At 36.8% G+C, this 14,478-nt stretch overlaps 1 protein-coding gene across 1 annotated transcript in view; it reads right to left on the reverse strand.

Annotated features, from left to right (window-relative positions):
• Window positions 1-13,166, reverse strand: part of Pth2r (parathyroid hormone 2 receptor) — a 54,462-nt gene extending 41,296 nt beyond the window's left edge. The window contains exons 1-5 of the mRNA XM_070028475.1: window positions 13,073-13,166; window positions 8,238-8,348; window positions 7,988-8,103; window positions 3,443-3,540; window positions 67-256 (exon numbers count right to left, since the gene is read on the reverse strand). Coding sequence (XP_069884576.1) covers window positions 67-256; window positions 3,443-3,540; window positions 7,988-8,103; window positions 8,238-8,348; window positions 13,073-13,127 — 570 coding nt within the window. The 5' untranslated portion in view covers window positions 13,128-13,166. The remainder of the gene's footprint in view (window positions 1-66; window positions 257-3,442; window positions 3,541-7,987; window positions 8,104-8,237; window positions 8,349-13,072) is intronic.
• Between the last annotated feature and the right edge of the window lie 1,312 nt (window positions 13,167-14,478).

Here is a 14,478-nt window from a genome sequence, read left to right on the forward strand (position 1 = left end):
GGTGAGGTTTTGCTTACTTGTAATGTCACTCAAATCAGCAGTGAGAGAAAAGGTGGGAACACTTACATACTGTGACTTGTCCACAGCAGGAGCTCCCATGGGATTCTGTAGGTCACTCTGCATCACCAAGGACTGCAGCTCCTCCACTCCCAAGTGAGCCTGAGCCACTCTGTCCTTGACAAAGATGCTTACAGCTCTCAGCATGAAAGACACAAACAAGTGCAGATGGATGTAGTTTCTAGTACAATGCAACCGTCTGTGCAGAGAAGATATTTACTATTTACAGTTGGATAAAATTAGAGATGGGGAAATGAAATTCCTCAATGAACCCAAACTGCTCCTCATGAAAGAAAAAACAAAAAATTATGGTAAGCTCAAAGGCAGAGTTCTATTATTATGTATCCAATAAAAACATCTGGGACCTAAAACTGAACTACAACTTTTTGAAGATTAGCTTCAAATGTACCAAAAACAAGTTTTCAAAAGTATCTTGGGGGGCTGGGAAGGTGGCTCAGTGGTAGAGCGCTTGCCTTGCATGCATGAGGCCCTGGGTTCGATTCCTCAGCACCACATAAGCAAAAAGAAAAAAGCCGGAAGTGGTGCTGTGGCTCAAGTGGTAGAGCGCTAGCCTTGAGCTGAAGAGCTGAGGGAAGGCGCCCAGGCCCATAGTTCAGGCCCCATGACCAGACCAAAAAAAAAGGAGTCAAAAGTATCTTGGTCTGCCAGCACATGTATCCATCCCTGAAGCACTGTGCTCTATTATACTGAAGTGTTGCATGATACTATATATTAAAGGGATAAGTTACTTAAGGGAGAACCATATAAAAAGGAGGTAAACATTATTAAAACTGGAAATTCCATGTCTTTAGTACATTCTGTATAGTTAAAAATAAAATGTTCTGGCCGCATATTAACTATTTTTCTTCCTCGTATGTTTTAATATATTCTGCATAATTACAAGTAAAATACCCTGGTAGTATATTAACAATTTTATTTCCTATAATATTTGAGAGCAAGGAAGCATACTTAAGTGAGGGGTAGATCCAGTACGACTAACTCTAGAAATACCACCTCCTCCCAAAGTTTATTTTTTTTAATAACAAGGTTATATTACAGAACATGACCAAAGGGGTTGTTAGAAAGCTCAGAACTTAAACGTACAACTTTCCTGTATATTAAATACATGAATGTGTGATCTTTCTTCCAGAAGAACAAAACACTCAAGCCTAAAGAAGTAATTGAACACTTCGAATCCAAATATTTTCTATTATTTTATAATTTGCATAATAAATTTTTATATGTATAATTTATTTTCTCTGATTTTATAGTTTGTATACTCTTCCTTAAAGATACGTATTATTCAAGTGATACTAACTAGACTCCGTGTGTGTTTTGACTGATACTGTATACTTTTTATAATGTGTAGCAGACACAGAAGAAAAATGGACAAAACCATACATGAATGTTACCAGGTGAATGTATTTACATAATCACAATACTGACTAAGGACAGAACATTTTCCAAATATCGAAATCCCTTCTCAGGTCCCCTTCAAATCACTGGCTCACCAAAGATAATTCTGGATATTAATTCCCCAATGTTTGTGTACTTTGTATAGTGGGGGAAGTTCAAATGAGAATCAGCAAAATTGTTAGAAATTATTACATTATTAATTTGTTATGAAACATAATTATGCCCAGATGGTCCTCCTCATTTATTGATTCTTCACTGGGAATATCTCCATAAGAAAGCAATATATAGCTAGATAAGATATTATATTTACATGGAAATTATCTACTGTATGTATTACTGTTAGAGTATACATTTTGATTTCCCAGAGGTTTGATACTATTATCCTAATAAAAACTGATTTGGTTTGTAAAGCAAAAGATCTGGAATTTTTATATTGCCTTTAGCTATAGATTCTATCAACTGTACAGAAAGTAACTGCATAGCAATAGCAAAGAATCTATAGTTAAGTGCTGCAGTAACTTATTATGTAAGAGGAAGAATTATTACTAAGACAATTGTATCCTCTTGAAATTTTAGTTACTTTTCTTTTCCTGGCAGATTTGTCTATTATCCTAAACAATCAACTGTGCTTGGTATAATGGAATGAGTTCTGGGAAGTTTCTTGCTTTCAAAGACAGATCCTTGATTCACTTTTCCTTTACCAAGGGCTCACTTCCACTAAAGACTTCTAACTTTTAACCAATCTAAAACTTTCACTTTGTCACTTAAAAACACATTCACTTTACCTTGCTTTGGGGATACCATTTGTTTTGGGGGAGCCAGATTCTCACAAAATCAGGACAAGGAAAGACTTAGCAGCTCCCACAATGATTAAACACAACAGAGATCCAAACCAGGCCAAAAGCTCCTCGGTAGCAACCAAGCTGGGCACCATGTGTGCAGCAATTTAAAACTTCAGAGTTTGCATTTTTTTTGATATTTTATTGCTTCTTTTGACTGTGCTTAGTCAAAAGTGCCTGTCATAAATCTAAATCTTCAAATACTCCATGGCTTTCCTTGATCTTATTAGGAAAACTTTTCCCCATGCCTTTTCCTAACCACATCCTATTTATATGCAGGTGTCACTTCATATTTCCTTTCTTTGTCTAGAAGTCCCCGTCCGTTTTCTCAAATTACTATGCATATTTTATAGCACTTCTCACACAGTGCACTACTTCTTTTGTAAACTATTGGAATCACAAACTAACTACAAGCATCATGAGACTATAATACAACTTCAAGAGGTACTCTGAGAGATCTCTAGGTTGAAGCTCAAAATTTGTGTTTAGATTATATTAATGGAGTTGGAAATAAGTTTATACTGGGTCAACTCACACTCCAAAGTCAGTCAAGATCAAATCATTTGGAACAAATTTTGTCCAATGGCGCCAAAATCATTTGTCCAAGTAAAACAAGCCAGATGCCAGTGGCTCACACCTGTAATCCTAACTACTCTGAGGATCATGGTTGGAAGCAAGACTTGGCAGTAAAGTCTGTGAAACTCTTATCTCCAATTAACCACCAGAAAGGCTGGAAGTAAAGCTGTGGCCCAAGTAGCAGAACACTAGCCTTAAGTACAGACGCAGCACTCAGGCCCTGAGTTCAGTAAAACAAGTCTTTATATCATGAATGAAAGGTTGTTGTTTTAATCCCTATGTTGCATTACTTTTCAAATAAATATATTGAAATACAGATGCATTGGCTCAGATGTTTCATACTGCCTGGATGCTTTCTAAGGAATCAGCCACAAAAAAAATACTGAATTTGTCACTGAAAAACACATTTTAAATAAAATAATAACAATAAGTTTTAATCAATATCCTGTGTTGGAGAAAATCACTAGGGATTTTGATTATGCAACCTCTATGTCTTCCAAGCATTGGAATCAGGACATGTCCCTTCCTGGAGAAGGTGCACAGGAGTCACTCACCTGAAATAACCAATGGTGAGAATAGCCACAGCCAGGGAGCCAAAGGAAATGGAGTAGCCAATGGTGTATAAGATATAGAGGCTCTCGAAGAATTCTTGCTGAAGTGAAAGAGGCAGTCACATATATCATAGGAATATTTTCACCAGGACAATGGTTTAAAAAAAAAAAGAAATCCATTGTGTATAAATACCACATTTTCTTGATCCATTCATCTACTGAGGGGCATCTGGGTTGGTTCCATATCTTAGCTACGGTAAATAATGCTGCAATAAACATAGTTGTGCTGGTAGCTTTAGTATGGTCTTGTTTGTGATCACTTGGGTAAACGCCCAAAAGTGGGATTGCTGGGTGATAGGGGAGCTCTATGTGGAGTCTTTTGAGGAACCTCCATACTGCTTTCCAAAGTGGTTGAACAAGTTTACATTCCCACCAACAATGCAGTAGGGTTCCCTTTTGGCCATATTCCCTCCAGCATCTGTTGTTATTAGAGTTCTTGATGATAGTCATTCTAACTGGGGTGAGGTGGAATCTCAATGTTATTTTGATTTGCCTTTCTTTTATGGCTAGAGAGGCTGAGCATTTCTTCATGTGTCTATTGGCCATCCTTCTTTCCTCTTCAGAGAAGTTTCTCTGTAAGTCTTTACCTAAGATATGGAACCAACCCAGATGCCCCTCAGTAGATAAATGGGTCAAGAAAATGTGGTATATATACACAATGGAATTCTATGCCTCCATCAGAAAGAATGACATTGATCTATTTGTTAGGAAATGGAAAGACTTGGAAAAAAATTATATTAAGTGAAGTAAGCCAGGCCCAAAGAAAATAGGTCCCATGGTTTCCCTTATTTGCAATTACTAGTATATGTCTGAGACAAGCAGAAATGGTCAGATAAATTGATGTTAAGCGAAATGAACCCCAAGATAAGGACTCAAATGTTTTTTTTTCTTTCTTGCGATTGCTTCTAACATATTTATAAGATATTTCTTTGTGGCTTTGTATGTCCTTCCCCCATGGTATAACCCCTGTTTTCATTGTATTTGATGTTGGTATAATTTGGGGAGGGGAAGGGAAAAAACAAATTGTTTAAATAGGGATACAGGTGGACCCTGCAACAATGAGATGTACAAGACGTTATGTTGAAAAACTAACTTTACAACTTTGGCGCGGGGTGGGGGCGGTTGGCGGATAGGGGGATGGGGTAGGGGGGATGGGGAGGGGGTATAGGGAGGGGGGATGGGAAGGGATGGGAAGGGGAAAACAAAGCAGACAACAATGCTTGATAAGAAATGTACTCATTACCTTGCCCATGTAATTGTAACCCCTCTATATGGTATTTTCACAATTAAAAAAAGAAGAAAGAAAAAAAAGAAAGAAAATGTCCTTCTGAGCATAATATTTCTGATTCTCTTTAGCTTTTTTGAGCTGTAATTCACATGTATAGATCTGATATGAGCAGTTTAACAGTTTTGACAAACTAAGTTCATTTGTGTCCTTTGCTAGTTAAAAAGCTGCCCATCACCCACCTCTACATATCCACCCCTCCCATTTCTGTTGCTGTTCACATACCTCATATTCTTCTAGAATGTTCTTGGACATCTTAGAATTCAAGATCTCTTGGGGTTTCATTCAAATAGTAGAGCTATTTCTTCTATTTCTATCATTGGCATTTGTACAGGGACTACTTGAATCTGTAAGTCACTTTCGGTCATATGGACATTTCAACAATATTTCTTTCTATCCAGGGACACTTTATCTCTTGCCACTTACTTAGTCCTTCCCACTCTTTTATGAACATACTGTTTTCAATGTGCAAGTTTTTCATTTCCTTGAGTAATTTATTCGTATTTTGTTACTTTTATATACTATATTCTAGGGAATATAATAAACTTGTGTCCTATCATTACAGCTCCTTCCTTTCTTCTTATCTAAAATAATCACTCCATTTTGCCAAGCCAATGATATAGAAATTGTTGAAAGAAAAAAATTATAATTACATAAAAATATCTTAATCTTATTTCCCCAGTAAAGATGTTTTATATATATATATATATATATATATATATATATAAAATGGCATTTGTCCCCAATACATGCTTTTTTAGCTTCTTACTTCTTATAATAAATAATTTTATTTCAACCATTAATCATTTATGTCTCATAAATAAGCAATATTTTATCCTACAGTATATCAACACTTCAGGGAACATCTAGTTCTCTTATTAGAAGACATTTGCTTTCCCTAAGTCTTCTCAAATTACTTCTTAACAGTCATAAACAAAAGAAAATACTCCATATTTTTCATGGAGCTAAATTAATTTATGCTAACAAAATTCTTCACAGTTTGAATCATTTTGATATAAAATACTGCATGTCTTAGGTTTTATCAACCATTGTTAGTTATTTGCATAGCAATTACTAGGAATGCTTATAAAGTTTGGGTTCTATACACATGATTTAATATAATGACCCTTTCAAAACTTAGCATGTGTCATCATGCAATGCACAAATAAAGATTACTACATAATTAACTAAATATCAGCGAAAGTTTATTCATCTTTTTTTTTCAGAGTAACTCAAATCATTTTGTAGGCTTTGAATTAAAACATGACTTCTATGACCAATGAATGTTTCTTGCTGTCAAGGAGACTAAAATCAGTGTGAAGGATTTTCTATTAACTCAATGTTGGCATCAGTTGTAACATAAAATATATAACCATCTCGTCTTATTGACAACTTTTACCTAAAAACTTCCAGCCTTGAAATACAAAACTAAAGGTCTTTCAACAAATTACCACAGAGCTCATTCAAGTGGTAGCACTTCCTCAAAGATGTTATGAAAGTTCTATTTATACACAAACACTTCTACCCCTACTGTTCTTTTTCCTACTTTCTCCAAAAATCAGTAGGTATAGGAAAAAAATGTCTTGTTCTCCCAAGAGAACAAGGGGTAACAGTCCTCGAAAGAAATGTACTCATTGCCTTACTAGTTAACTGTAACCCCTCTGTACAGCATCTTTACAAAAAAATAAAATTTAAAAAAATGTCTAATTTGGGGAAAGTCTCTGTGTAATGAACTGTCTTCAGGGTTTTCATATAAATTATTTATTTACCAAATTACCATTTTCTCTCCAGCATTATTATTTTCTTTCTTCTTTTTTTTTGGGGGGGGTGCCAATCATGGGGCTTGAACTCGGCTTGGGTGCTGTCCCTCAGCTCCTCAGCTCAAGGTAAGTGCTCTACCACTTGAGCCACAGCGCCACTTCTGGTTTTGGGGTGGTTTATTGGATATAACAGTTTCAAGGACTTTCCTGCCCAGGCTGGCTTTGAACTGGGATCCTCAGATCTCAGCCTCCTGAATAGCTAGGATTATAGGCATGAGTCACCAGCATCCTGCTTCCTCCAGCATTATTTTTTTCATGTTAATTTTTTTAACAATTTTCTTATTGTGATTAAGTGATTACATAAATTTCACAGTATTGTGAAATTTAAAGTCACAAACACACTCTAACCTTCATGGGGCAAATTGTCTTTATCGTGGTCTATAAAGTTTATGAGTTCTTGAGCTTTGACAATACAGTTATTTCTTCCACATCGGGTGATATGTACATTTCTTTCCTTTTGCTTAGTGTCAGCTGTTTCCTCTTTCCCACTTATACCCTCCCTCCCATTGCTACCATTGAGTTATTTAGTTCGTTTTGATCAATGACCAGTGCAGCTGATGGGTCCCACTGTTATATGTTTTCCCGTTTCCCGCTGTTTCTGTGTCCTCCTCCTAGTTTCCCTCTGATCCCGCCAGCATTATTACATGTACATATTACCACACACTTTTACTTATCAGGTCCATGTGATATAAATTTCAACAGAACTTTTTAACTATCTAAAAAAGAACTTAACAGTACCTGTTGTAGCTTTTAAAGTATACATATGATCACTATATTACAAACACCACTTATGAGCAGTTAGGACATCAGGGCTTTGCTCCAGACTCTGCTTTGAGCCAGCAATGTCACTTGGTCACTTGGACCATCCACTTCTAATTCTCAATTGATTCACCTCTGTGAAATAAAGGTACTGTGCCAGAAAACTCATATGATGCCCCTTGCTCTTCTTTAATTCTACAATTCTAATCTATCGTGTACTAATGAAATTATCTACTGGTAAATCTTAGAAAGTGGAAGGGCTTCTTCCAAATGATAAAACCATGCAAGAATATAGATAATTTAGTCACTCACAGATCACTAAAATTGAATCTATTTGGGTTTATACATAATGTATAATAAGATAATGTAAACTATTAATAACTTGAAATAAATACAAAATGTTATTTTTATAAGCATATATGTAGGTCTCTTAGCCAGGTATCTCTGAACTAAGGAAAATATCACCAGTATATTTCACAGGCATCTGAAAAAGTCTATCATTGCTTTATCTATTATGATCTTTGCATCATACAGCAAAGGCATTAATGGTTAGCAATCAAAAACTACATAGAATCATCATCCTGCTTCCCTGTAGGGATTCACAAACATGAAAAATATCATTACCTTGCCTACATTGATATCTGGCTGCAGAAAGCAGTCTGAATAATTAGCCCATGTTTTATTTGAGCTATGCATAAAATCCCATGTTCCATTGGGAGTACAATGTCGTAAAGCAACTCCTGTAAGACATAAAAAGAGGCCGAGGTAGCTCAGTTCCACTGGAATCTATCACAAAAATAAAAAATGAAAAAGGGAAGAAAGAAAGGAAGGAATATCGCAAACTTTCCATTTCAATTTAAGTAAAATTCAATACCTTTATGATTGAAGTCATAAATGTAAGGAGGACATGGCACCGCAGACATTTTCCCCACCGTCCCTCTGGGCCAGCAGATGAGTCCATCCCACTCAGGAAAGCAATTACCTTCTGATGAGGAAAAAAGAAAATAAGAACAATGAGAAAACAATAGAGAAAAGTAGAGAATAAAGGTATTCAAAATACATTTCAGACGAATGGCCAAAAAAAAGTAAAACCACCATAACTGTTTGAAACTAAAATGGCATAGATTGGAGGCGAGTATTTCAAAATTCATCAGCCTGAATGGGTCTCTGAAGAAAGACCCATGTGGCTCTACCACACGAGCCATACTTCTAGCAGTGATTTGAATGTTTTAATTTTGTAAAGCAAAGCTTTAGAAAGTATGGCTCATGTGGTAGAAGGCCAGCCTGGCAAGCACAGAGCACCGTATCCAAACCCCAGTACCAACAAAAGCACACAAATAAAGCAAGTTAATATATCCCAATTATTCTAATATGCTAGCAATAGCAGTTACAGCAATCCACATTTACAGCACATTGGAAACCACTGAGCAACTATGTTACAGCTCTCTCAAGTCTCACAACAGTAGCTCCATCAGGAAGTAACTACTATAAGAACTGCTGCCAAAGAACCTGACACACAAAACAGGTACAAAATGCAGATGTATCTTTTTGCCAATAATGTCAATAAATTTGGGGAGTCTATCATTCATCTCAAAGTCCCAATGAACTCCAGCCCTACCAAGATGAACGGAGGCCCTCGAGTCTCTGATAGCCTCTAGGGCACCCTCTTAGTCAGTTGTTGCCAACATAACTGTGATCATGTGAGCTAAGAGAACTCTTGTTATTCCTCTGCAGATCTTCTCTATGTGGCAATGGAACCACCCACTTGTCCCCACCCTTTTTGCTTGGTCGTTCTCAAGATTCACAAGAAAATGTGTTGAGAATGTAACATTTTGAGATAAGCAAGGAAACTGGCTAGGCCAGACCAAACTCTATTCTATTCCCTCCCAGAAACAGGGTGTCTTGCAACACATGCAATACACATGTTGTCTGGGCCATAGAACCCGGGGGGGGGGGGGGGGGCGGTTCGTGGGGCATGTGCAATGGAGATGCCTGTCCACTGCCAGCAGCTTTCTTTAAGCTGGGGCGCCAGCTCACAATGCATTGTAGCCCACCCTCCATGTGAATTGGACTCACACACATGTCTGTTTTCCTGTCTAGTTGGCCCTCTACAATGTATGTTGCAATATATGTATTGTTGGCAGCAAGAGTTGTCATATAATGGGATAAGGTCTTCCTAAAACTGTAAAATCCAAAGGTCAATTAGTTCTATAATTAGTTTTGAAGCTGCTATGAAAATGATTTTTTCCTCATGCTCCAAAAGGGGCATTTGTCTACACAATGTCACACACACCCCCGCCATGTGTACATGCACAAATATATCTCTCAAAGTTCAGAAAATTAATCCTGAAGTGAAATTTTTGTATGTCATGTTCCTTTCTCTGGCGGCTCTTTGACAACAAGAATGACAAATATTCACAGAGGGTTGAAAAGATTGAAAAGCCATGACCTCAGACAGAAACTACAGGGCTCTTAATTACTATAGTCGCCTTGATAATCCTGTGAGTAAATACTTTCCTTATTTGGCAAGAAACTAATTAATTGCCTAATGATTCATCACTCTCCCCTTTATAAATTAACACCATTAATTATAACTCTGCAATCCTTCGAATGTGCCAGGAACATTAATTATTACTGAAGCTTGTTCAACCATGATATTTACACAGAACAATCCAAAAATTCAAGAATCTGGTTTTTTCTTCTTTCAGCTCTTCAGTTATGCAGAACAAGATATAAGCATACCTAGAACTAGATGCAGGATAAATAAATTTTTAGTTTTTGTTTTTAAATACTTGAATATTTTTATAAACTAGGTACTCATATTTCTCTCATTAACATTGGGAAAATTTTTAAGTTCTTAGAGCTCAAATAGTGTAATTCTTTAAAAAGAATAAGTCAAAGCTCAACAAGTAAGTACTAGAAAACGGGCCCGGGGGAAAGGGTAAGCAAATGAAAGGGAAAAGGAGGGGAGAATTCAAACAAGAATTCATTACATATACCAAAAAAATTAATTCTAACTCCTCTGTACAGTATTCTCACAATAAAAAAAAGGAAAACAAAGGAAGAGGTGGGTCAAAGAAGGAGAAAATGCTGAAGGAGGTGACACAGATCAAAACGCATTGTATACACAATGCTTTATTAAAATGCAAAAAAATTCAATACATATCCTACTAAATTAAGAAAAGTGAGGAAAGGGGTGGGTTGTGAGCAATGAGTGAGAATGTTGAAAGGAGTGAAACTGATCCAGATGCACCCAATTCATAGGCTGCTTTGTTAAATGGCAACTCATTTGTACAACTACTTCAAAATAATAAAAATATTTTTTAATTTTTTCAGCAATAAAACAATATTTCATGCTCAAAATTGACAGTGCTATTTACAATATCTTTTTTTTTTTTTGGGTCCGGTCATGGGGCCTGAACTCTGGGCCTGGGCACTGTCCCTCAGCTCTTCAGCTCAAGGCTAGCACTCTACCACTTGAGCCACAGCGCCACTTCTGGCTTTTTTCTTTTTGCTTATGTGGTGCTGAGGAATCGAACCCAGGGCCTCAGGCATGCAAGGCAAGCGCTCTACCACTGAGCCACCTTCCCAGCCAAATTAGATTTCTTTTTTTGGGGGGGCGGGGGTTCCAATTGTGAGGCCTGAACTCTTGGCCTGGGTGCTGTCCCTCAGCTCTTCAACTCAAGGCTAGCACTCTACCACTTGAGCCACAGTGCCACTTCTGGCTTTTTTTTCTTTTTTGCTTATGTGGTGCTGAGGAATCGAACCCAGGGCCTCAGGCATGCAAGGCAAGCACTCTACCCCTGAGCCACCTTCCCAGCCCCCTATTTACAATATCTTAAAGTATTTATTTTATTTTATTTTAAAATAAAAGACAGGCAATATACCAGTTCACTCCTAAATAGGTCTCTCAATTTTAAGAGCATTTAATAATGAATTTTTTTAAAACTAGCCAGTAAATTCAATATTATCCCAGTTTTTACAATTTTAAGTGGAAAATTTGGACCAATTTACATATATTAAACATCATTTTCATTGAAAGATAGGCTAGAATTTGATCGTATTTAATTCTATCCTAAAGAACGTGTTTCCCTTTTACTGTTCATTCATCCACAAAAAAAAAAATGTTGCACTGGATTCAGATATCACAAACTCTAGATGTTGCATAAGTTTATACATCCAGCTAATTTATTCTTTCATGTTTAATTTCTTTTACATTATTTTAAAATTTTTTTGGAAAAGTGATGAACAGAGGAGGTACAGTTACATAAGTCAGGTCATGAGTACATTTCCTTTTGAACAGTCTCACCCCCTCCTTCAGGTTTGGTTTTTCCCTCCTGACTTCCCTCCCTGCTAGCTGTATAATTCATTTCCAACATAGTGTTTAGTGGGTTTCACTGCTGGATTGGTTCACCCTTTGACCTACCTTTTCTGTTCTTCCCTTTACTCTCCCAAATCAGATAAACTTACATACAAAAGGTACAAATCAAAAACCTCTTGTATGTAGCCATAAAAGAAATGCAAATAAAAACAACATTGAGATTCCACATCACCCAGTTAGAATGGTTATAATCAAAAACCCTAATAACAACAGATGCTGGAGGGGATGTGGACAGAAGGGAATGCTACTGCATTGTTGGTGGGAGTGTAAACTTGTTCAACCACTCTGGAAAGCAATATGAAGTTTCCTCAAAAGACTCCACAGAAAGCTCCCCTAAAACCCAGAAATCCCACTTTTGGGCTCTTACCCAAACAATCACAAACAAGACCATACTAAAGCTATCAGCACAACTATGTTTATCACCACATCATGAAACCAACCCAAATGATGAATGGATCAAGAAAATGTGATATATATAGATATAGATATAGATATACACACACATATGAATTATATGCTTCCATCAGAAAGAATGACAGCAACTTGGAAAAAATCATATTAAGTGAAGTGAAGAAATATAGGTCCCATGGTTTTCCTCATTTGCAATAATTAGTATAAGTCTAGGATAATTTTATTAGATGAGCAGAGCTCAAAAGCTATGTACATATGATCATATAACATGATGCTAAGCTAAATGAACCCCAAGATATGGACACAAGAAGTCTTTCTTTGTTGTTGTTGTTTTAATGTACTATGTGATGTTTTTGTTTTGTTTGTATGTTCTTCCCCCTACGGTATGTCCCCTGTTGTCACTGTACTTGATTTTAGTACCCTGCATCTTTTATATCCATTTATCTAATTTGGGGTGGGGAAGGAGAATAACAAAATGCTGAAATAAGGACACAGGATGACCCATTGCAACGACACAAGACACTATGTTGGAAATGAACTTTACAACTTCGGGACTGAAGAAGGAGTGAGGGAGGTGTGGGAGAAAAAGGATAGTGGGAGAATAACAAAGGAGGGGGTAACAATGCTCAACAAGAAACACACTCATTACCTTACTCGTGTAACTGTAACCCCTCTGTACGGCATCTTTACAATAACATAAAATTAAAAGAAAAATATAAATGATGACAAAAAAGTAAACTATTAAATCCACACAAAAAGAGACATGCGGAGAGAGGGGGAAAGCATTGCTGTGCTTATATCTTTCATTAAAACAGGACATGACTGATGAGTCTCTATCTCCCTGGCACTGTGTAGGGAGAGAAGCTTGTAATCTCTGTGAGGACTTGGGTAGGAGCAAGTTTCTTCAGCATCTTTACCTCCTTCCTGGCGCTGAGCTGTGATGTTGAGCTCACATTGAACCTTCGCCTTCATCACCAGAACAATCTGCTCCTCTATAGTAACAGTGCCATCTGAGTCCAGCTGTAGAAATAGACAAAACACTAACATTGACATCATCTTTTTTTTAAAGCTACCACCCAAGTTTTTATTACTTTATTTTCTAATATTCTTAAAAGTGAGCTTTGATAGTAAGCCATCTGGGATAGTCTTATCAGACCCAAAATTCAGTATTATAGGATAAGTTAAATTTACCTGATAAGCCTTAAGAAAAAAATGTGAGGACTTTTTAACAAATTTGACTAATTAGAGACAACTATTGTCTCCCAATATGTAGCTCTACCTACCAAAACATTACCAATAAAATCCGAACAAAATATTCAACATCTCTGGGCTTTGGTTTGCCCATCTATGAACTAAGTAAGCTACTCTGAGTGATCCTTTTTGTTTTAATACTGAGACACACATACACACACACACACACACACACACATTCAGAATTCCCACAAGACACGTGCAGAATCATACTGTCTCAGTAATTTGAACTTTCCTTAACTAAACTGACTTCTCAAAGCATTGTCAAAAAATGTGGTATATATATATATATACATATACATATACATATATATATATATGGAGAGAGAGAGAGAGAGAGAGAGAGAGAAAGAGAGAGAGAGAGAGATACAATGGAATTCTATGCCTCCATCAGAAAGAATAACATCGCCACATATATTAGGAAATGGAAAGACTTGGAAAAAAATATTATATTAAGTGAAGTAAGCCAGGTCCCATGGTTTCCTTTATTTGCAATAACTAGAATATGTCTAGGATAACCTTATTAGACAAGCAGAAAAGGTCAAAAGCTATGTACATATGACTATATAAGATGATGCTAGGGGCTGGGAAGTTGGCTCAGTGGTAGAGTGCTTGCCTTGCATGCCTAAGGCCCTGGGTTCAATTCCTCAGCACCACATAAGCAAAAAGAAAAAAAGCCAGAAGTGGCGCTGTGGCTCAAGTGGTAGAGTGCTAGCCTTGAGCTGAAGAGCTGAAGGACAGCGCCCAGGCCCAGAGTTCAGGCCCCACAACTGGACCCAAAAAAAAAAAAAAAGATGATGCTAAGCAAAGTGAACCCCAAGATAGGGACACAAGAGGTTTTATCTTTGTCACTACTGTTTTTAGTGTATTTATAATGTACTATGTGATTTATATGTTTCTTTTATATGTTCTTCGCCCATGGTATAACCTCTGTATTCACTGTATTTGATTCCGGTTCCCTGCATCTTGTATATACATTTTTATAATTTGGGGAGGAGAAGGGAAATAACAAAATGCTGAACAGGATGACCCATTGTAACAATGAGATGTCAAGACACTATGTTGAAAAAGA

This window comes from Dipodomys merriami, unplaced genomic scaffold (genome assembly GCF_024711535.1).
Source record: "Dipodomys merriami isolate MVZ:Mamm:240054 unplaced genomic scaffold, mDipMer1.0.p SCAF_1, whole genome shotgun sequence".
Classification (NCBI taxonomy): Eukaryota; Metazoa; Chordata; class Mammalia; order Rodentia; family Heteromyidae; genus Dipodomys; species Dipodomys merriami.